This window comes from Natator depressus, chromosome 6 (genome assembly GCF_965152275.1).
Source record: "Natator depressus isolate rNatDep1 chromosome 6, rNatDep2.hap1, whole genome shotgun sequence".
NCBI classification, from domain to species: Eukaryota; Metazoa; Chordata; order Testudines; family Cheloniidae; genus Natator; species Natator depressus.
In genome coordinates, this window is record NC_134239.1 from 89,967,956 (window position 1) to 89,990,724 (window position 22,769).

Below are 22,769 nucleotides of genomic sequence, written 5' to 3' on the forward strand. Positions count from 1 at the left end.
GGGGCTGGGAAGGAGGGGGGGGTCTCTCCCCCGCCTCAACAGCCACAGAGCTGAGCCTGGGAAGGAGGGCTGTCTCTCCCCAGGAGCTGCAGTCCTGGAGCTGGGGAAAGTCTCCTTTTTCTCTGGCTGCCACAGCCCTGCACATCCCAAATTCCCCCCACCCCCTCTTCTTACCCCAATGCCCCCTCCCACCTATCCCCTATTGCCCCCAAGGCCACCACATCACCTTACATGTGCGTCTTCTCCAGGGTCCAGGCCAACCATCTAATTAGTGGAGCCATGCCTGTGTGGCTCCACTAATTAGGTTGGTGGCCTTTCATTCTCTCGTGTGCGTCCACCCAGGCACGCACCTTAGAGGGAACTATCTGTGGATCACCTGGACGGAGCTCACGGACCACTGGTGGTCCATGGATCACAGTTTGAGAACCTCTGCTCTAACTATTAGATTTGAGGGTGAGACCTATGTGGGGGGTAGACTGCACATCTGCCGACTGCAGGGATTTCTTACTCCTCTGTCTGAAGCATCTGGTACTAGCCACTATCAGAGATGGGATATTGGACTGGGTGGAGCACAGGTGGGATCCAGAAGAGTAGTTCCTACAGTCAAATGTTCAAATGGTTACTAATCCAAAATATCTGAAGGTGACCAAAGAGCTTGCAGTTAAATGCGGGTGGTGGACAATTCTGGGTGGGAGTGGGACTCTTAAGGGTTGAGGAGACTGAGGCTTTGGGGCTCAGCAGGAATGGGCCCTTGGGAATCAGGGGAGGGGGTAAACAGACCCTTGAGAAATGGAGGAGAGGAACCCTTGGGAGCTGGGTAATGACAGGCCCTTGGGAGCAATGGGTCCAGCTTTGGGAGAGGGGACAAGGAGTTCCCCAGAAGAAAGGGCTTGTGTGTCACGGGGGTGGGATGGGTGCCGTGGATTCTATGCGGTGATGAGCAGTTAGGAAGGGTTCAGCAGGAGCGAGAGGGGCCCTGGGATCCCCCAACAGGAGATGGGGTTACAGGAAGAAGGGGGGGCATCAGAGCCACGGAGAATGCGGGGCGGGCGAGGGGGGACAGTGGGGTACCGAGGGAGGCTGGCGGCCCTGGAGAGCCGCTCCCCAGGGTGTCAGGCCTCCCCCGCGCGGGAGAGGTGTTTGAGCATCTGGAGAGCCGAGGCTTCGCCCCATTAGCCCCGTCTTCTCCCTGGGTCGCCGCGGCGGCCCCTTTAAGGGTGGGCGGGGTTTGGTTGTTAAGGACGCTGGAGGCGGGCCCGGCCCAGCTCCAGCGAGGCCCAGTTGCGGGATGGAGGCCGAGCTGGGGCTGGGCGAGGAGCCGCGCAGGGCGGGAGTCGGGGTAAGAGGGGCCGCCCCCGGGGGGCAGCCCGCAGGGACCGCTCAGCCCGCCCCCGGCCCAGTAGGGCGCTGGGGATCTCTCCCGCTTCCCCGGAGGGCAGGGCTGCTTCCCGCGGCTGGGCCCAGGGCGGGCTGCGAGGGCGGGCCCCGCCGAGCCTCCTCCGTCCCCTCCCGCTGCAGGGGGCTCTGCCCCGCCGGGGCTGCGCCCCTTTCCCCGGGGCGCTGCTGTTCTCCCCACCCCGCCCTCTGTGACCCCACCCGGGGCGCCGCTAGCCACGTGAGGAGACCCAGTCCCTGCCTTGACGTCCGGTCAAAGACGACCCACGGCATCCAAAGGGCTTGGGGGAGGAGGGAGAGGAACGCACTCCGCCGGTATACAGCGTTCATCTGCATCTGATTGATCTGGTCCTTACAGAAATAAATCTAAGTGTTGGCTCTCCCCAGCTGCCCCCAATGCTGTTGCCAATTGGCTGGTATTTTTAAAATGCACCTTGCTGGTGAGGTGGGCCTGGAGGAGGGACTTGGAGGAGAGTTTACTGGCCTTGTAGATCAGTTCAGGGAGTGCATGCCATGCAAAGGGGGCCACCTGGAAGATGGTTCAGAGGCGGCTGTGTGAGCAGTGAACAAATGCTGGTCTTGGTGCTGGTATTGTGTTTGGCCTGTTTGTGAGTCGTACAGTGCCGTGCTAATGTTGCATTAGGGAAGTTATTTGGATTCTATTTCTCTCTCTCCGTCACCATGTTCATGCTGCCCTGAAGTTGCTACTGTCAGTAACCGAGCTCTCTACCTCCTCCCTCCCCCACCCCCACCCCCCCAGATGGCAAAGATGGGCCGACGAGCCCGCCAGGATTCCTTTCCAGAGGAGAATCGTCTCATCAGGAAGAATTCCTCTGCCACGTCTACTGGAGAGGTGGGTACCATAGACAGGATAACATGCCTGCAGCATAAGGTGCCACTTAAATCTGACATTGCCCATTGCAGAGGATTCTGCATGTCTTGCAAGGTCCTGCTTCACCAGTTAAGGTCTACCCCTGGCTAAGTCTTGTTCTTATTGCTGGGGCCCACAGTGCCATTCTGTATTTCCCATTACTGTGCTGTTGAATGTCTGACTGAGTGCAGTCATAGCATCTCCAACATGTGTAACTGTACTGGGACGGGGGAGGGCAGATATGGTCTATGATGATTTCCCATGGGAGAGATGTGCATGGTGATATGGAACATGCTGGTATGGGGGAATCTGAGGATCTGCACAGGAGTGCCTCACAAAAAGCAGTGTGATGAATGTAGCTGCTTTCTTCGAGTGATCTTTTCCCGCATGGATTCTACTTTTGTTGCTCATGCACTCCGTGCTTACAAGATCAGATTTTTGGCCATCAGTGTCTGTTGGGCCTGTGTCCTAGGTGCCATCATGTTCCATCCCAGGGCATAAAGGTCTGAGGGGGCTCAACCATCATTCTTCAATCCTTCTTACCATCCAGGGCAGTGGGATGGAACCCCTGCAGTGTCTGCCCTTTCTCTGGTTTCAGAGTAACAGCCGTGTTAGTCTGTATTCGCAAAAAGAAAAGGAGGACTTGTGGCACCTTAGAGACTAACCAATTTATTTGAGCATAAGTTTTCGTAAGCTACAGCTCAATTAGCTCACGAAAGCTTATGCTCAAATAAATTGGTTAGTCTCTAAGGTGCCACAAGTACTCCTTTTCTTTTTGCCCTTTCTCTGTGCATGGTGCTGGTGTTAGTTAAAACAAGAGGTAGTGACTTAATTAAATTAGTTTTTAGTTAGTAAAAACTATATATAATTTTTTCCTTCAATTTGTTAGACCTGAGTCCCCTCCCCTACCCAGGGTACTAGCATCATGGCAGAAGCTTAAAGTCATTAGGCTTTAAGACCCATCCTTCATGTGGCACTTGGATGCCTATTAATGATGGACATTCCCAGTACCTACTCTGCTGTTTGTATTAATTTTTGATGGACTATATGGGCCCAAAGAGTTAAAGGTGTTAACACGATCCTGTCACTGTCCGGCATTAAACAGGTTTCCACAAAGTTTGTTATACCAAGACCTCAGCCTGCTTAGAACCATGGCAAATACACCATTAAATATCTTTAAAGCTCTTTATTAAAGATACAGGAAAAAAAGGAAAAACAGTTAAAGCCTTTGAAATGTAAAGTCTTAAATAAAGATTTTATTTTTACAACATCTCTTGTTCCCTTTCCATTTAGCTGGAGACAGTTTGTGGAAGGGAACCCCCTGCCAGCCCCTTTGACGGTCTTTTAGATGGTATTAAAGATAGCAATAACTATTCTTTTTTGGGGAAAAAGAGAAGTTAGTTGAGATGGGCTGGAGCTGTTGTTATTGCTCTTGGTGTTAAAGTCCAGTCCTGTTTCCTAGAAGACAAACCCACTCAATAGGGGAGAGAAAAGAACAGCAATGATAGAAAATGCAACTTCTGTCTGTGGTATTGACTTTCACTTGCAACCTCACAGCCGGAAAAACACAGGCACAGCACACAATCTTATTGGCCACTCTGAGACCTGGCAAACTTGTACCAGCTTTAGGCTGCTTAGGGCATTGAATTTAGCTGCCTCTTTTTGGTCACATGCTCACAGCAGTGATGCAGAATATTCAGTCTTGGCTGGCTAAAGCCAGACTCCTCTGAGATAGAAGGCAAAAAGAGAAGGATAGGAAAGAGAAGAAATAAGATGGGGAGGAAAAAGGCCACATGTGGGAAGGTGACTGTCTCGCATCCCAGGTGGTGGTTGGGATTGTCATCTGGGTCCCTTTCTCTGGCTAGATCTGGTCAGGACATTTTTTCAGGATCAGGACGATGAAGGCCCAGTGGGTCATAGTGAATCCTGGGGTCCTAGGAGACAATGCAAGTGGCAGCCATGATGGTGAAGTTCATTTCTTCTGGTCCATCCATCCCTCACCCAGCCAGTGTTGTCAGACAGCTTCTGATTTTCCCCACAAAGTCTTCTATTTTAAGGACCCTGAAAGGGGAGCGATGGGTGAATAGCCCATCCTTTCATTATTTTGTTCACCAATTAGGCTTAATTTCTGACACGCTAATTTGGGTCCACTGATTTCCAGTACAACACTTTTCTTGTTTACCAGGTGAGATCTTAACACTGTCCTTGAATTATATTAGTAGGCCTTTTGGTTTGGATTAATTTAGTCTGTCTTGTCTCACTTTTGCACTTTTTTCCCATTCACATTTGTTATGTTGTTATGACATTTTATGAACTTTCACTCTTTGAGCTCACAATGAGGGTAGATTTGTAGGCCCAGTTATTACAGTACTGCCCTGGAGAAGGGTCCATCCAAGAGCGATGTTCCATTTGTCACTCTTACTCCAGGTGCACTCTGTGGGAGGGAAGCCAACCTGAAGCTGTTCCTCCTTGAGAATTTGATGCAAGCCTCCTCACATACTGAAGAGAAGGCTTCAGCCAGGCCTCAGCCGTCTGCTGGTGCCTCTCTTAGTGCCTCTCTCTGTTAGTACCCTGGTGGGCTGAGATTCCACCACAAGCTCCTGGGTAACATCTGCTCAGAGCCTCATTTGTACACTTCTACGTCTGTGTTAACGACTTATGATCGGCAGAAAGGAGCACTGCTCTAGAGATGAGCCAAGGTACAGGTCACCATCTGTCAAGGGTCCTTCCCCACTCTGAACTCTAAGGTACAGATATGGGGACCTGCATGAAAGACCCCCTAAACTTATTCTTACCAGCTTAGGTTAAAACTTCCCCAAGGTACGAAACTTTGCCTTGTCCTTGAACCGTATGGTGCCACCACCAAGCATTTTAAACAAAGAACAGGGAAAGAGCCCACTTGGAGACATCTTCCCCCTCCCCCCCAAAATATCCTCCCAAGCCCTACACCCCTTTTCCTGGGGAAGGCTTGATAAGAATCCTCACCAATTTGTACAGGTGAACACAGACCCAAACCCTTGGATCTTAAGAACAATGAAAAATCAATCAGGTTATTAAAAGAAGAATTTTAATTAGAGAAAAGGTAAAAGAATCACCTCTGTAAAATCAGGATGGTAAATACCTTACAGGGTAATCAGATTCAAAACATAGAGAACCCTCTAGGAAAGCCTTAAGTTACAAAAAGACACAAAAATAGGAATATACATTCCCTCCAGCACAGCTTATTTTACCAGCCATTAAACAAAGGAAATCTAACGCATTTCTAGCTAGATTACTTGCTACCTTAACAGGAGTTGTAAGGCTGTATTCCTGATCTGTTCCCGGCAAAAGCATCACACAGACAGACAAACCCTTTGTTCCCCCCCCTCCAGATTTGACCCTCATTGGTCATTTGGGGTCAGGTGCTAGTGAGGTTATCTTAGTTTCTTAACCCTTTACAGGTGAAAGGGTTTTGGCTCTGGCCAGGAGGGATTTTATAGCGCTGTATACAGAAAGGTGGTTACCCTTCCCTTTATATTTGATACCATCCCTGGCACCTGAGTCACTAGACTCTTGTCTTGGGCTCATTTGTTTAAGGGCCATAATCTTAGAAAGGCTCCTTCTGGTGTCCTGGTGCTGACCTCCAAGACAGCAGGTGCAGTGCTCACTAAATTGGCAGACTGCGCTGCCCTTGGTACCCACCCTGGCACTGAATGACTGAGTACCTGTAGCATCTGCACTCAAAGCTTCAGGATCGTGCACCTCAGTACTGACTAGCTCTGTGGCACCTGCTACTTTGGCAAAGACTAAGTGACTGATTGCTGGGCCTGGTACTAGGTCACTTATCCTTGAGAAATTGAAAGTGGTGATATCCAAAGCATCTGCTTTGGAGTCACCAGTATGCTAGGTTTAAGAGGTATGCCTTGTACCGACCTCTCCTATGCTGAGACAGGGCATGTGATATAATGGCCCCTCCCTTGGAGCAGCCAGAAGTGGAATCCATGTGACAATCACATGAAAAAGAAAGGTTACTAACTTTGCAGGATCTGTGGTTCTTAGATGTGATGATCACATTTAGTCTATGATCTGCTCCCTCTTCCCATTACTTTAGAGTCCTATGCCACTTGGGTTCTATACTAGCAAAGAAACTGAGGGATGGTTGGGCCTCCTCAGCCTTTTATGCACTAAGGAGTGTATGTGTTGGGGGGGGAGGGTGCACGAGCGCACCTAGGACACAGACATGACCCCAGTGGACACTGCTAGCTGAAATAATCCAATCTCCTGTGCAGGGGGTGCATGTGTGTAATCCACACGTCTCCTGGGTGTGATGTTCTGTCCCCTCTAGTAAAAAGAAAAGGAGTACTAGTGGCACCTTAGAGACTAACCAATTTATTTGAGCATAAGCTTTCGTGAGCTACAGCTCACTTCATCGGATGACCACTTAGAGATTGAGTCTGCTACAGCCTTAGCTAAGGGCTGTGTGGCTTTTAGCTCATGCAATAGAGACTCATGCATTTAGCTCCAAAAATCCCAGGTTCGATCCCGCCGACTGATGACCAGGGTCTGTCAGTGTTACATGTGCACCAAGAATGAAATCTGTGTGGGTAATGTATCATGCAGAACCACAGTTACTGTAGGGGTTCTGGTCATGCTCAGGAGGCAGTGGCTCCAGGATGCATAGCTGCAGCCTCCTGCATATATAACTCAATTGTGTGACTTGGGGCCCTTTCTGGGCTATGGTGCTCTTGCAGATGTGTTTATTCTGTAGAACCCCCTTTTCACCACTACCCTGCATCTATGTGTGGTTTGGGACCTTTCATTCTTTAGAGAGAAATGACTTTATCTACTCTCTGTTGGCCTTGTTTGTAACTTGGATTGCTCCTTAGGCAGTCCCTGGACAAGCATCTGGTTTGTGGCAGCTTCCTGCATCCTTTGCAGTTGAATGTGCATGGCCAAACTCTCTCCTGTCTTGGTCTATTTCACTGACACCCACACAAAGCAGATGTAAAATGTCACCACTGTGAGTGGGGAGAGTTGACATTCACTCTCTCCAGGTGTGAATGATTTCAGAAGGTGTGTGGCAGGGGAGAATCAGGCGCACAGTGTCCTTTAGGTGTTGCTTCTATTCGTTCCAAGTTGAAATCCAGAGACTTGTGTTGGGGGGCCTTTTATGGTTTTTCTTTTTTTATAATTTCTTTCTCTTTCTTTTTTTTTTTCCCATGCTGATCACATTCTAGGATGAAGACACTGAGGAAAAGGTAGACCTTGTGGGACTAGAGGCTTCTGGGTAGATGCTGGCTTCTCCTAGGGAAACTGGCAGGGCTAACCTGTCAATGCAAGTGGAGATTGCCTTAAAAGGGACTTTCTCACAGGAGAATAAAAGATGGTAGTCTCATGCCTCAGGCTCAATGATTCGCCTGCTTTCCCTTGGCTCTTACTGCTATCCTTTTTTTCATAGGGATTTCCCTCCTTCGTAGCTGCTGCATCCTGCACTAAGGTTACAGTCATGCATGTTGCCACAGAAATGGTGGGGACATCAGATTCCATGTTGAAGCCAATGGGAATAGATGAGCTGGGAAGGTGCTATGCCCTCAATGAAAAACATATCAGCAATTAGTGACCAGGGTGTCAGATCAGATACTGGGTTTTGATTTTATCTATGGTATGCTTGGCAGGATGCCCTAGTGTGAAAGCTCCCCTTTAGGAGTCACGGAGTCCTGCTGGAGGAGGCCAGTCAATAGACAAACTGGGTTTTAGCTAGGATGTGTGCCTGTACCCTTTTTGTGATATTCTTCTGCCCCGGGAACTTGGTTGCACCCCTTGCGTTCTCACTGCACTGGCTCCTTGGGAAATGTTATCGCCTGGAGGGAATTGGGCGAGTTTGGGTTTCGTGCTGAGCTCCTGAGTTACATGAAGGGAGCTGCATTTTCAGTAGTGCTCTCCTGTATGGATTTACCATAACTAAAAGGCATTCCTGCAAATTTCACAGCATTCATTTAGAAAAGGGAGTCCTGACTGCTGTTCAGGATGTACTAGAAACTCATCAAATGGGCAATTGTTTCCTGGGGGGAAGCTTGGAAATGCTTCTGAATTTTCTGAAAAGCTTCAGGGCTACGAGTCTTGTGTAGTTTCTGCCTATGTCAGGAGTCACTATTGCCCAGTCCTCCTGGCTAAAGCTGCTTATTGTGTATATTAGATATGCAAAAGCTTCTTTTAGCTGAAGAAAGGTAGAGAGGAGAAAACACCATCCCAATACCCTAGTGGTAGCATAGCATGTCCTAGCTGGTCTCTCACTCCCCTCGCCAGAAGGAGCTGGGCATTCTGCAAGGGCTGAGCCCTGGAGGGAAGTTGGAGTGGCCCTCCTTTCTTCTCCCTCACCGCCAGCAGTACTGCTGAGCTCCAAAGCTTGGAAGGAGTGCTTCCTGCCTCAGTCCAGAGATGAGGGGGAAATGGGTTGCATCCTCTCCAAACAGGAATGTCTTTTCAGAGCAGATGCTGCCTTCCTCCCAAGGCTTCTCTGAGCTATCTGGTTAAATACCAGCTGATAAACACGGTATCTTATTGGTCTGCTGTCATGTGAATTTCTTCCTCAGGCCAGTGCCTCTGGGCCTGATCCTACAAGGTGCTGATTGCATTGAAGTCTGTGGGAGTTGAGGGTGTTTAGTAGCTTGGTGTCAAGCCTTCTGCATGTGATGGGAACTACTGTGCATGAGGCAGCTCAACAGTGAAATGACCGTGTCTGCCACTTAACAGTCAGAACACCACCGGTTACCAGGTCCTCACTTTTGTCAATTGTCTGCTGAATCAAAGCTATGGGGGATCAGCTCTTTCTTTGGGTTTTTTATTCCAATCCTAGGAAGCCTGTATGAGGTCCCATTCTGGAGGGGTTATGCGTGAAGGCTAAAGTCCAGGAAGGAAACTCTGCCTCTCACCTCATTACTTCTGGCCACAGGATGTTACTCTCAGTTGGCCTGATGCCAGTCATAGAGAGAGAAACAGCACTGCAATTCACAATTTTCTTTTCATAGTATCATAACAGTTAATGGTAAGAAAGATCCACCTAGTTCACCCATTCTCCTGCTAGGTCAGGGCAGGATCATTCCCTATATTAGAAGCCCCAGGGTTGTGTCCCAAGTAGTTTTCACTGTCTCAAGTGATGGGACTTCCCTTGGGGGATGATTCCACAGGCTTTCTTCTTGCTGCTGGGAAGAGAATCGGCCTAAATCTTCATCCTCTTAATTCTGTCTGGTTAGATCTAATTACATCCCCCTCTATCACCCTAGATCAGCAGTTCCCAAGCCAGGTCCTACTGAGCACTTGCTGGGAATCTGGAGAGCTGCCTGGTCACATGGTACTAGCTCCTTCTGGCTGCTACATTTCATTAAAATAAACTAACATTATTTTCCTGAGGGGACTTTTCCATGTGAGCAGTTGTTGCTACAGAGATGATGTGTGATGGGAGGGAGAGGAGGTGTCAAGGAGGCAATTGTTCTAGTGAGAAGTGATCATTGCTATGAAATACTTTAGGACCACCTGGCCTAAATTCTGGCCTTCCCTCCCTAGGGTTTACACCCTTCTGATACCTGGTCATTTTTTATATTGAGGTTACATTTATAAATAATTTTATAACAGGAAAATAAATGGTTAATTGCTGTAGGGTCTGATGGATCAGTAAGTGGCTCATAATCATCTGTAATGCCAACTACTTGTGTCTATAAAATGTTTATAATCTCTATTTATCATTTATTAACCCTTTATAAGACTATTATAAATGGAACCTAACTATCAAGTGTGACCACAGACTTCTGCAGCTATAATACGTCCCTCCCTTAGTCATTGCTCAGCCAAGCTGAAATACTTAGCTTCGTTAATCATCAGTTTGAAGTTGGCCCCTCCATCGCCCTGATGACTCATATAGCCCTTCTCTGAACTCCCTTTGGGCTGCACTGAGTGTTTATAATCTGGGCTCTTCCTGTATTAGCTGTGTTCCCCACTGGGGGCTGAAGATTATTGAACCAGCAGCATTTGTGCTCTTTCTGTGAATGTGCCTGCTCAAGTCCTGCCCTCCATCCATCTGCCTGCTCCAGGATGTGTTCTACGCCCCCTGGCTCAGATTTGAATGCCTGCCAGGTTCAACCAGTCATTGGGCTGCGCTTTCCAAGGCTGTCTAGGACACATAGCAAAGAGATGTGAGGTTGGTCAATGGAATAATAAAGGGTCTATCCCAGTATCTCGGCTTTGTGGTAAGGAAGAGAACATAGTTAATCTGGAGGGGCAAAGTGTGTTGGAGGACTGAGAAAAGGAGGGGGAACCAAGACTCCTTGGTTCTGTTCCTGCTCTGCCACAGATTTGGTGTGTGACCTTGGACAAGTCCCTTCTCCAGTCTGTGCCTTAATCCCCTTTTGTTAAGTGGGGATAATGTTGTGTGGAGATTGACTAATATTAGTCAAGCAGCTGGAAAAGTGCTGCTTATTATTTAAATTAAACTGGTCATTATCAGGAATGCAATCATGATTAATAATGTGAGCTATTGTTGGAAACAGATGAGGAGAATATAAAGCAAAGTACTTTACATGTATAACTTAGTACGGGCCTGATCGTGCAGGTGAGAAGCCCCATTAAAATCAGTAGCATTACTAGTGTGACTAAGGCTTGCTCACCTGGGTGAGACTTTGCAGGATCAGAGAAAGCAGAAAGTGAAAGTGTTGTTTTCTTGCTCAGTTCTTGTTCAAGCACCTCGCTCTGTATTTGGGTTCCCAGCCCTGTTTACATGGTAAACTCTAATGTGATTCCATTAGCCACCTCCAGACTTTCTCAGAACCTAAATATTGACCCTGTGGCATTCCAGTCTGAGAGTTACAGAAGGCTGAATAAGATGCTTTTGAGCCCATTGTTGCATATGGCCAGCAGTGGGTTTATCCCAATGGGGGATTATTTATTTATTTTGAGGAAGCACCAGCTCTGTGCTAGGTGCTTTCCCAATACCCTCTGCTCTGAGAAGTTTAGAACTGAAGGAGTCCTGTCTTGCTCCCACAAGATACTTCAATCCTTCTTATTAGTTATTATTTGTATTGTGATAGTGCCTAGGAGCCCCAGACGTGGACCAGGACCCCATTGTGCTAGGTGCTGTACAAACAGAACAAAAAGACAGCCCCTACCCCACATAGCTAACAATTTAATTAAGAGCTCTTGCTCTGTAGGGTTCTGCTATCCCCCATGATGCTCGACTGTGGAGGAGCCCTCAGCTAAGGCTAACCCCTCTTGGTATGTGACATGCTACCAAAGCTTTGCATGGTTTGGTGTGGTGTTGGGGTGGGAGTTGATAGCTCTCACAGTGAGAGGCATCTCAACAGAGCCCGAGAGAAATAAGTGCCAGCTCCAAGGCTGTATTTCTTGGCGGTGTTTTCAGTTGTGAATTCCCTCCCAGATTTGCTTGGCAAACATGTTTGTCCTGGACTGGGCTGAACTTACCTGCCATGTCCAGAAGATTCTGCTGGCTATCTGGATTCTGTTGTCCTCTGCTATTAGGAGACGCATCATCCACCAGAGGGGAGACAGTGTTTCGGAAGTCATGGGCTGTTACACCTGTATGGACTTGCTTCTCTTTCCATGTGGTTCTCTGTTGCCTGCAGACATACTGGACTCCCAGCCATGCCTGGGCCTGCTCAGCTGGAAGTTGGCCAGATTCTTCAGGAGGAATCTGAAAAATGCAACTAACTCATGTTCCCTAATTAGGCCAACTTCCCCAGTGTGAGCCCCAGCATCATATGACCTGGTGCTCCCCAAGGCCCTGTACTGCCTCTCTTCCACTCCCCCCGGAACCCCAAGTGGCCAGCCAGCAGGGCAGTTATTTTCAGCCCACTGAGGTTCTCTGTTGGCCTTTCAACGATATCTTCCTTCGTTCTCACCAAAATAGCTCTTCTAATCAGCCACGTTCCCCAGCCTTTTTTGTAGCATCCTCCCTGTTCAACTGGCCTGGCTGTTGAGTTGCTCAGCAGCTCCCTGGGTGGGGAGAAGGGACAGACACTGAGCATCCCATGGGAAATAGTTTTATTAAAAGATTTTTTTCCACACATTTATTTCATGCTTTGAATGCTTCCATCCTGAGCCCACTAAAGGAGCTGATGGAGGGGTATAGCTGGATGTGAACATTTGCTACCACTACATAGCCCTAGGGAGGAGCAAGCTGATAAAGGGACCTTTCTGTATATAGCCAGGATGGGTGGGAGGGGCATTGCTATGTAGCCTTGGGGTGAGGAGGGACGTTCTGTAACCCCAGGGTTGGAAAGGATAAGCCCTTGAGGGGAGTGCATTGATGTATAGACGTGGTGGGAGAGGGAAGGATATAAGCCATAGGAGGGCAGGGCAGGGTGCCATATGCTTCAATATGTGTACTTTATTGAAAGGACAGAAACATGGTCCTGATTTACGTAGCTGGATATGACACTGTTTTATGGCATGAAATCCTGACAACTGTTGTACAGCATGGGCTGCTGTGGCTTATCCCCTTTGTGAGGTTGTATAGAACTTTTGGGGCCCTAAATTAGTTCCTTGCCATCTTGATGCACCTCTGACCCAGTTTTCCCAGTAAAGGGAAGTAAGCAGCAACTAGGACAAAAGGGTCCTGGGGAAGTGAAGACCCAGTCCTCCAGGGATTTAGGATACCCCGGGAACTCCTGGGAGACTGATTTGCTAAAGGCAGCTTTACTTCTTTTTAACAAAGGCCTTCTAAAGAGAGGGAGGCCCCTAGGGGGTCTGGTAGTGGAGACCACTCTCCATTATCCTAGGAAGCTAGGGGAGTTGGTTTGGGCAGACCAAGGAATCAGGCCTTCCCCATGTCTTATTCTGTGTGGTGGCTGTGCAGACAGGTTTATTTGTGTGGCTGCCCAGAGGCACTGGGGCTATTTGAGTCAGAATTCTTTTGTTTGGTGATAATTAAAACTAATTCATGAGCCCTCTCCAAGGAGGCAGCTTTTCTTAGCTGTAGAGGAGCCTCGGGTAACTTATTGTGGAGACTGAAACTGAAGCCTGGTCCTTCTTTCTCTCCACTCTGTGGTGGTTGTTAAATGAAAACAAGGCATCTACATACAATCCCCCCTGCCACCAGACCTCCACCCCCAAAGCTACTGCCTGTGGCAGGGAGTTGGGCCTTGTGCTTCTATTGGATGTTGAGTAGGAGGTATGAGATACATGGGATGGACCATCATGGCCTCTCAGGTTGGGATTGAAGTCCATGTGCCCTCTGACACACACTGTCGGTGTTGTTTGAGTTCATATTTCCTGCTGATGGCTCCCAAGAGGTGTTGTGATGATGAAGGAAAATGAATCCACGTTTCACAATCTCTTCTGAGAATCTGTTTATGGAAAGGACACAGTGCATCCATAACCTGCCTCTGTAACACTAATAATCTTCTGAAAGGTTTGCCTGCTCAAGTTCCAAAGAGAGGCAGTTGAGGTGCTTCCAGCATCCACACAGCTCCTTTACCTCTGCAGCTGTAGAGGCACAAGTTAATAGGAGTCTGGAAACCCCCCCAGTGGTGTAGGGAGAAGAGCAGAAGCCACCCTAGAATTACTGCTGTCTGACAAGGAAGAGGAACTAACTGAGAATAGTAGGAAGGAGCCAGTGACCATTAGTTGTTTGAGTTCAGCATAGTGAGGAATAGGGGTTCACAGCCCCTAGCAAGGTATGACTAATAGGATTCAGGTAATTATGGGGGGCAGTGAGCAACATGCAATAGATTGTATTTAAACTCTACCGGTGAGGAAGGAGGTCTGGGGAATCCTTGAAAGGCACAATCACAAAGACACAGCAGACTGAATCCCTGTAGGGAAAAAAAAAATTAAAGGACCAAGCCACGACCAATGTGCAAGGGACATTTTCCAGGGACTGAAGGTAAGAAAGCTTCTGGAAATGGGTATCTGACCAAGAATATATAATTTAGTTAAAACCTGGAAAGAGCCAAGGGCATCAAGTAGGCTATGTCTGTACTAGAAAGGCTATGGCAGCACAGCTGCAGCTGCGCCACTATAGCGTAGACACTTTGTACAGCGATGAAAGGAGTTCTTCTGTCACTGTAGTAAATCCCCCTGTCCAAGAGGCAGTAGCTGGGTCAATGGAAAAATTCTCCTGTTGACCTAACAGTGTCTACACCAGGACTTAGGTCAGCTTAATTATGTTGCACAGGGTGTGAAATTTTTTTGTAGACCTGGACAATGTATTTAAACTGACCTAACCTTTGTAGTGTAGATCAGCCCCTAATTAATGCAGCCAAAGAGGCTAAAGAGAATAAAGTATTTTATAAACATGCAAAGAAATGGGAAAAGCTACACTAGAAAGTTGTCCACCAATAAACCAGGGTGACACCCATTGAGAACTGCTGGGTGCTCATCATTTTGAAAGTCCATTCACTTATTTAGGCACCTAACTAAGGGGCACAGAGGTCTTGACCATTTTTGGTCATTAAAATCCTACAGCCCACTTCATAAAAATTGGGGTATCTAGGTTGGAATTTGGCCACTACACCAGAACTGTATCCCTAAATTCTATGTGAAGTTTCAACTGGACATTACATTCATTTTAGTTTTGTCTTGAATTCTTATTTAGGGCTACTTGGGGCAGCCACATCTACCTCAGAAGTGGCTGTATTTTGGTGATGTGTGACATGATGCTTGCATCTTAATTTGTAGAACACTGAAATTTTTGGATAAATGATGCTATATAATTAATTAATTATTGCAACAAGGGATGTGGTGGATTCACCCTTACTGGAAAATTTTTAATCAAGATTAGATTTTTTTTCTCAAATCTATGAATTAATGCCTAATTGAAATATTCATATAAGTCCTATGGCCTGAGTTATACTGGAGGTCAGACTAGATAATCACAGTGGTCCGTTCTGGTCTTAAAACCTATGAATAAATGCAAATTACTATTTTTAAAAATGTATATGGTTCACTAACCTAGTTATGGTACTTTACAGGCAAAGAGACAAAGATAAAGCCAATGATCCTCAACTCATTCTTGGCCTGGCCATCATTGTGGCTGAATATTCCTTGTAGGTAATCCTGAAAGAATTACTGGTCTTATTGCAACAGGAATACAAGGGCTGTGGGAATAGTGGAGGGTTAGTGTTCTGGACATTAAGAGCCACATGGTCTGTGTGTTCTGTGGAGAGAGGATGTAAAGTGGGTGAGGCAGTGAGGTTAAACCCCAGTTACACTGTGAAGTCATGTCTTGGTCATAGACCAGGGCATGTTTTCAGAGGTACCTTCTAATGTTGGGTGCCTGAGCTGAAGCAACCTTGAACCTGAATGTTGACCTTGATAGTTTGTGATTAAACCCCAAGTACTCTGGGAAATGCGATCTGGGGCAGAGGCTGGAGGTATTGGGTCCTCCCTCGGTTCTGTCCACTGGACTATTTGGCAGCATTCATGTAACTCATCAGACCCATGAGGTGTTTTTGAATGTGACTGTGCTGGGGCTGTATGTCTGGGGGACATGGGCTGTAGGCTGTCTGTGGGATTGTGTAGAGCTGTGGAGGGATCTGAGCGGGGTGTAGGGGGGTCAGGGTTGCATGTGTGGGGAGGGACAGTTGTGTGAGGAGATGTAGGGGTGGGATGTGTGTAGGGTTTTTTGTATGTGCACGCACGCCCATATGTGGTGTGGTTTTCCCCTTTTTTTCTGGGCTCGGGAGCACACAAATAATCTAAATTCAAAATGCTCCTTTTTTGGCACTGCAGCCTCTTCTGTAGTTTGGCATCTTAAGAATCTGGAGGAATCGTGTAAAGATCAGAAAACTCCATTCACTTGGGGCCCTGAAGGCTTTGCATTCTGTGACATGGTCATTCCAGTCGACTGAGCTCTGTCCCCTGCGGATGAACCCATATAAGGAGGCCATTTCCTGCATTTCACGTTCCCTGCCTGTCCCTCTGCCCTCCCGCGCTCCCTTTGCTAAAGAGAGCCAATATTTTGGGACTGCGGCTCCCAGCTCATTTCTGTTCCCTGTTTATTTTTGGAGAGTGCCTATTTTTGCTCCTCCTGAGGAGCTATGCAGGGTCATGCCCCCTCCTTACAGCAGGCAGCAGTTGCCCTTGGCAGGCTGTGTCCATTTCCCACACTCTCAAACAATACTTCTGTTTCTAGAAACAAACAGAGGAGACCCTCTGCCTCAGGGTTACCACCAGCCTTTCCTCATTGAGAAGCAAGAGACCCTTGGCCGGCCTTGTCTCAGAGTTATCCTCTTCCCCCACCCCTCACTCTGAGACCAGGAAATCTTCAGTATTCACTCATCTCTTCCCCTTTCTTAACTAAAGTTAACTACCCCTGCCTAAGGGTTGAAGCTCCTTTTGGGTTACTGTGTCGCTCTCCACATTTGGTGCTGTAGTCTTACGACTCTATCTAGCCCACCTGCTTTTTCTGGACAGCGTCCTTTGGTGCTATGAAAATCTGAAATTGTTTGCCCTGCCCCATCTCACACACTACTGTGTGTCATGCAAACTGCTAAGGTCTCTGCCATATCAGGTACTTCAGTATCCTGGGAGAGGGGATTTGAGCCCAAAGCTGCAGGGGGCATGGGCTGGACACACAGAACAGCAGTCTACTGGCTCCCCTTATGGTCTCAGAAATTCTTATCCCAATCCCTGAGCCACGTCCCCACCTGCCTATTGCCATGGCCACAAGGCACATCATAGGAAGGAGCAAGATAATAGGAATAATTATCTTCTAAAAGTCCAATTCAGTCTCCTAATGTGCCTGTGTCTTGTCCTGTCTGTCTGCCTGTCTTCAAGAGAGAGCTCCTTGGGCATAGGGAGTGTGTTAATTTGTTGCGCACTTACGATATGAAACAAAAATGTGTGCAGTTTAACAATACTAAACTGCAGATGCACCTTCCTGGAGAGGGCAGTACCCACATGCTGGACTGCCACCATACCCGGCATGTTTTGGCTAGGCAGCATCTGAGCCTTGTGTATGTGAACCTGAGGCTCAGCTCGGTCCCTGGATACAGTAGTGCATCCTGTTGTCTCAGACACTTTAAAACCTGCCTTGCAACATTGCTGTTCCTTTGTTTTGTAAAACTTTGTTAAAAACAGCACCTCGGTATTGGACTCAAACTTCTTGCCAGGTAATTCTCTGCAGAGGTCAATATGAGTGAACCGAGTGTGAGGTGGTCTGGTTGGAACTGCGTATAACATATCCTCTTTCTTGTGTGTCTCTCTTATTCTTAAAGGGCCCCCCACCTAAACCCCCACGCCGGCAAGGAGGCTGGGCAGATGATCCTGTAATGGCACCTTCCAAGTGAGTACCAGCTTCTTTCTTTCTCGGGATGGGCTTAGGAAGTGTCGTCCTTACCCATATGCAAACTACGCAGCTGCATAGGGCACCAGGATTTTTGGGGCACCAAATTTCCCCAAATTTCCTGGTGCCCTATGCAGCTGCATGCTGTTCCAGCGGCCAGCCTGCTCCCACAGCTGGCTGAGTTGGCCAGGAAAGCTGCCCCCGCCCCTGCTCTGCCCCCACTCCACCCTTTCCCCTGAGCTACGTTTCCCCCCGACCCCTAAAGATCTTAGGCGCAGCGCGCGCACACACATAAGCAGACACACACCCTTGCATAGGGGGCTGTGTAGGGCACCACAATGTCTAGGGACGGCCCTGGGCTTAGGCATAGATTGATTGAACATCACCTTTTAGGGCTTGCTGTCACAACCACTAGGGTGATCTTCCTGAACCTCGTATGCTGCCTCTGTCTCTAATGCTATTGTGAGCCACCCCTCCAGACCACCCAACCCAGAGTATCCATCCTGCTGGGGGCAGCTGACTGACTCTCCTTATGTGCTACTCTGCTCAGGCCTCCAGATCTCTGTGAAACCAGTGACAGCATATCCCTTGCCAGCTGCAGTAATTGGGAAGGGGTGTGGAGGTGGGTTTAGGAGCATGTCCAGGAGAATACTCTTCCTGGCTGAGCTCTTTTCACCATTGGTGAATGGTGGAGTCCCACTGGCAGCCAGGGCACTCCACAGAAGGAATCAGGATTTTGTGTCCAGCCTTGGTGGAAGAGTGAAATGGATCAGTGTTTGTGTAAAAAGAAAAGGAGTACTTGTGACACCTTAGAGACTAACCAGTTTATTTGAGCACAAGCTTTCGTGAGCTACAGCTCACTTCATCAGATGCATACTGTGGAAAATACAGAAGATGTTGTGTTTGGTTGGGTGAATGTAATATCTAGGAAGAAGTCCTTATGGAGGGATCCCACATTGCTGGAGGTGGTCAGGGACAGAATTCAGGGAAGAGAGAAATCGGGGAAGGAGGTGGGACTCAGTACAGCTGGAGACTCCAGGATGGAAGATGTAGGGAATCTAGAGGAAAGGGGAGATCAGGACATGCCAACAGACGGGGGATCTGGACTAAGGGCAGGTGGAGTTGAGAGGTGAAAACTTCAGGCTACTCACGAAAGGCTGTAAAGTTAACTGGGCTCTGCCTCACCTGTTGATGGACCTAAAGAGTGGGAAGAGGCCTCTTGTTTTAGGCTCAGGTAGGATGTGGGGGAGTTGCTTGTATTTCTCAGCGCACACCTGAGTGTATCTCCTGGCTTGGTCACCTAACTCTGGGGGCTCTCCAATTTGTGAAAGGACTACATATGCCTCTTCCAGAAGTATGCTGGGTTCACAGGGCCCTGAGGACACGATGGAGCATTCAAGGATCCCCTTGGCAGGTCCTATATGGCAAAGGTCACTCAAGGCCTACCTGTACCAAATGAATTAGGTGGCCCTTCACCCAACAGTGAGCCTACCTGGAAAAAGTAAGTTTCTGGGGAAGTTACTGCTTGTTCTCTGGAAGAACATATTGAGGTGGATCTTCTGGGTTCTGTAGTTTGGGGGAGAGCAGAAGAAAAGTGCACAGCCTGAACCCGCCAGCTCAGAGGAGTGGGGTTCAGGACACACCTGTATTATTATTTCTCTAGCATCCTGAAGTATGCTGGGCACTTCAGAGATTTGATATGGCAGGTTCTTGGCCAGGGAAGCTTCCAATCAAATTAGACAGAAATCTGACAAAGGAGCAGGAGAGAAGATCAAAGGGAACGGCCCATCTCTGTGGGAGACCTGGTTCGCTCGGCATCTCAGGCACCTTCTGGCTTGAGTAACACTCCAAGACTCAGTGGAAGTGGCCACTTGATGCAAGCTGTTATTGATTGGCATTAAGGGCCACAGAAGAAATTTTTATGACCATGTCCGTTTTAGGGGGGTTATTCTGATTTTTAAAAAATTAAAAATGGGAAAGGAGGAGTCTGGATAATCCCTTGTTGTCATTTGTCTTTTCTTTGTGACTCCAGCTGCGGATTCTTCAAACACTGATTTCTCCATCCCTTCCTTCCAAGATGCCAGTGCTACTAGGGCTGTTTCTCTAGCATATCTCGTACTAAATTTTGCTTGTGAAGTGTCTGAGTCATAGGCTGATGTCACACATGTTGCTGCAGCTGGGTTGTTTCTATTTTCCCAAGGCTTATCTATGCACCGCTTTTGTACCAATTTGACTGACTATACTGGTTTGGAAGGCCGTCTAGTTAAATCAGTACAACACGGTTTTCCCCCACCTCCTCCCCCACTGTGTGTTTGCGGTTACACTGTTATTGATGTGCTTACGTTGGTATAGCTACTGCCAGTATTAGCACTGATACCAGTTTAACTGTGCCCATGCTAGGAGACTGCATCCTTTACATATATTGGTTTCTAAACTGGTGGAGTTAAATCAGTGCAAAACCAGCATGTAGACAAACCCTCAATGACTTTTACTTAGGAAGGGAAGGTTGGAGATGGGGCTGTAGTTAGATTTTTCTCTGTCATGTGCAGGTGTATTGCAGATCAGCTAGTATATGCATCTGTTTATGTAATGGCCTTGTAGTTCTTATTCTGTCCCCTTATGCAGCCTCACCTCTTCGTTCCAGTTCTGACTATGTTGCCTGTTGCACTGGTAGCCTTGTTGATTTATCTGCCGTGGCACTTAGACGACTTTCCTGCTCTATTACTAGTTTCCGGAGCCTGTCAGTGTGAGCAGGTCACTTGAAATTGTCCTTCCAATGTGTGTCACCTAGCAGTTGTCATGGCAGAATTTCATCTACCATTTTGTTTTCCATTGTTCCTAGTTTTGCTGGACCCTTCTGGAGCCCCTCACAACCCTCCCTGGTCTTGTCTCACCTGGATAACCTGTGTCATTAGCATATATCCCACTGTACTCTTGGCTCTGTCTGCCAGATCATTTCTACCTCAATCTGTTGCAAGTTGGGGGTAGGTAGCCTCTGGTTCTCTCCATACTCTATTTTATTTTAAAAATACTTTGCATGAATAGGGTCTTTCATCACAAAGGTTCCAAAAGCATCTACAAATCTGTCACTTAATTTCTAGAGGCCACCAAAGTGGCACATTTTACAAATAAGGTTACAAAGAATCAGGCATGAAAAGGTTAACTAGAACTCTCAGTAGCCCCGTGAAATAGCTATTTTTATTAGTAGCCGCTCTTTTATAGATGTGGAAGCTGAGACAAAGAGGTTAAGTGGCAGAGCTGGGACTCTGCTATAACCATTATAACACTCCTCACTACTATTTGGCATCATCTATTTTTCTTCCAATGGGGTGTCCCTGAAGTTGAACTTCCTCTATTATCTGAAGAGAGAAAGGGAAGACACAGTTTTTCTTAGTGTCAGCCCCAGTGCTACTTATTCCAGCCCTAGCACTCTGGTGATGGGGACTATATAAGTACCTAGATAGATACTTGGGGCCTAATACTCTGCTATACAAATTAATAGTAATAACATAATCATTGTTTTGTTGTGAATCTGCTCTTCAACCAGCAGAGGGAACCCAAGCTCTGCTGTGAGAGCTGTGCTGATGCCTTTGATGGCATCATTGCTGACACTCCTGAAAAACAGTAAATGGTTTATTGCCGTGTTGGCTCATGCGTCCTAAGAAGCAAAGAGGGGGAAAGTGTTTACCAATGGGAAAAGTCCAGCCTTCAGGCAAAGAGAATTTGTTTTTGAGCATCCATAAGGATTTTATAAGTGGAAGTATTTAAAAAAAAAAAAAAAACAACTTGCCAGGGTCCCTTTCAATCAAATAGCTGCTGTCCTCACTGAAGACATTTTCTTTAGAGTCTTTTCCATATCTATCTCTGCTAGTGTCTGATTCTGTCCTTGCTTTGCTGTAAGGACATTTGCATGAAACCTGGGTCTGTTTCCCTTCATTCTCATCAGCCCTTGTGGTTTAGTTCCCACAATCCTCTCCTCAGCATCTAGTGTTGTGTTTGAACAAATACAGCCACTTCAAGGTGCCTTTGCAAGCAGCTTTCATCAGGAAGTCACCCACAATGTGTGCACACATGAATCTGTTGTGCCCTGGTGGACACGGAGGGTCCATGATGGTGGCATATTGGGAACAGGTGGCCTTAGGAATAACTGAAGCTGCTTCCTTTGGAAAAATGGTGGCGTGTCCTGGAGAGTAGGTGTGGGCAGGGTATGCCCTGGAGCACGGATATGTTGAAATGTCCTGAGGCAGGATGGCAATATAATGCCCTGGAGAGTGCATGTGATAGCAGGGAAGCACTGGTGGACATCTGAGAGAGTAGGGGCAGGTGGGATGCACCCAAGAGCATTGCAGTGATGGTGGCATGACCTGGGTGCAGAAGTTGTTTGGGGCTCTGGAGGGTGGGGAGTGGCAGCACTGGGCCCCAGAGCTGGAGGAATGTGATTTATGGGATTAAGGACTTGAATGAATTGAGGGCTCTGGAGATAAGTAAAGTTAAAGCCGCCTGTTACAAGAAGATGGGACTTAAAATATGCTCTCTTGTCTGTGTGAAATGGCCCTTGAGAGCAGCTGGTTTATAGAACCTCTGGCCATCCCTTTCCAGCAAGTGGGAATAGTGAAGTGTCTGTGAGATTCTGCATCTGCGCATGGCAAGGCGGGAGGGCGTGTCATTTCTTCCACCCTCTATTCTCAATACAGTGTTGCTGAAATAAATCTAAGCATGTGCTTCCCTGTGGTGCTGCCATGTTAGGAGCTGAGTAAGGCTCCTGGTTGTGGGGAAGCCTGTAGCAGGGTTCTGTTGCCGTGTCTTACTGCCACCTGTAGCTGTTCTCAGCAGTGTGGCGAGAGCAGGCAGAGGAGAGCAAGGTGGCTGAGCAAGGGAGCGGAACTTGGAAGGAGAAGGAAGGAAAGGAAGTCTGATTAAGTTTTGTCTTGAAGTGTCTGTTTTTGGGTTTGTCCCTGCATTGATCTGCAAGGGAATGAGGCAAGTAATGGCCCCTTGGGGACCTTCAGGACTTTCCTCTCAATGTCAGCCGTCATTTTCAATCACTCTCTCCCTCCCAGCCATTAATTTTGGCCCAGGATCATGGGGACTTGTCCATCTATCACTCCTAATTGACACTAAATGATCTGTCAGTTTATTGATGAACGGCAGGAGTGGAATTGTCACAATATATTTTACTTTCTAACAACTCCTCCTGACAATTTTACCTTGTCCATCTCACTCTCCTCA

At 47.6% G+C, this 22,769-nt stretch overlaps 1 protein-coding gene across 4 annotated transcripts in view; it reads left to right on the forward strand.

The window, feature by feature from the left end:
• The first annotated feature begins 1,236 nt into the window (after positions 1-1,236).
• Positions 1,237-22,769, forward strand: part of IFT43 (intraflagellar transport 43) — a 59,066-nt gene continuing 37,533 nt past the window's right edge. Inside the window, exons 1-4 of one of the 4 annotated variants that reach the window (XM_074955979.1) lie at positions 1,237-1,339; positions 2,156-2,248; positions 7,483-7,503; positions 17,473-17,540. In XM_074955979.1, the coding sequence (XP_074812080.1) occupies positions 1,289-1,339; positions 2,156-2,248; positions 7,483-7,503; positions 17,473-17,540 (233 nt within the window). In that variant the 5' untranslated portion in view covers positions 1,237-1,288. Of the gene's footprint in view, positions 1,340-1,614; positions 1,711-2,155; positions 2,249-7,482; positions 7,504-17,472; positions 17,541-22,769 lie in introns of those variants that run through there. The other 3 variants (XM_074955982.1, XM_074955981.1, XM_074955983.1) reach the window with 3 other exon arrangements.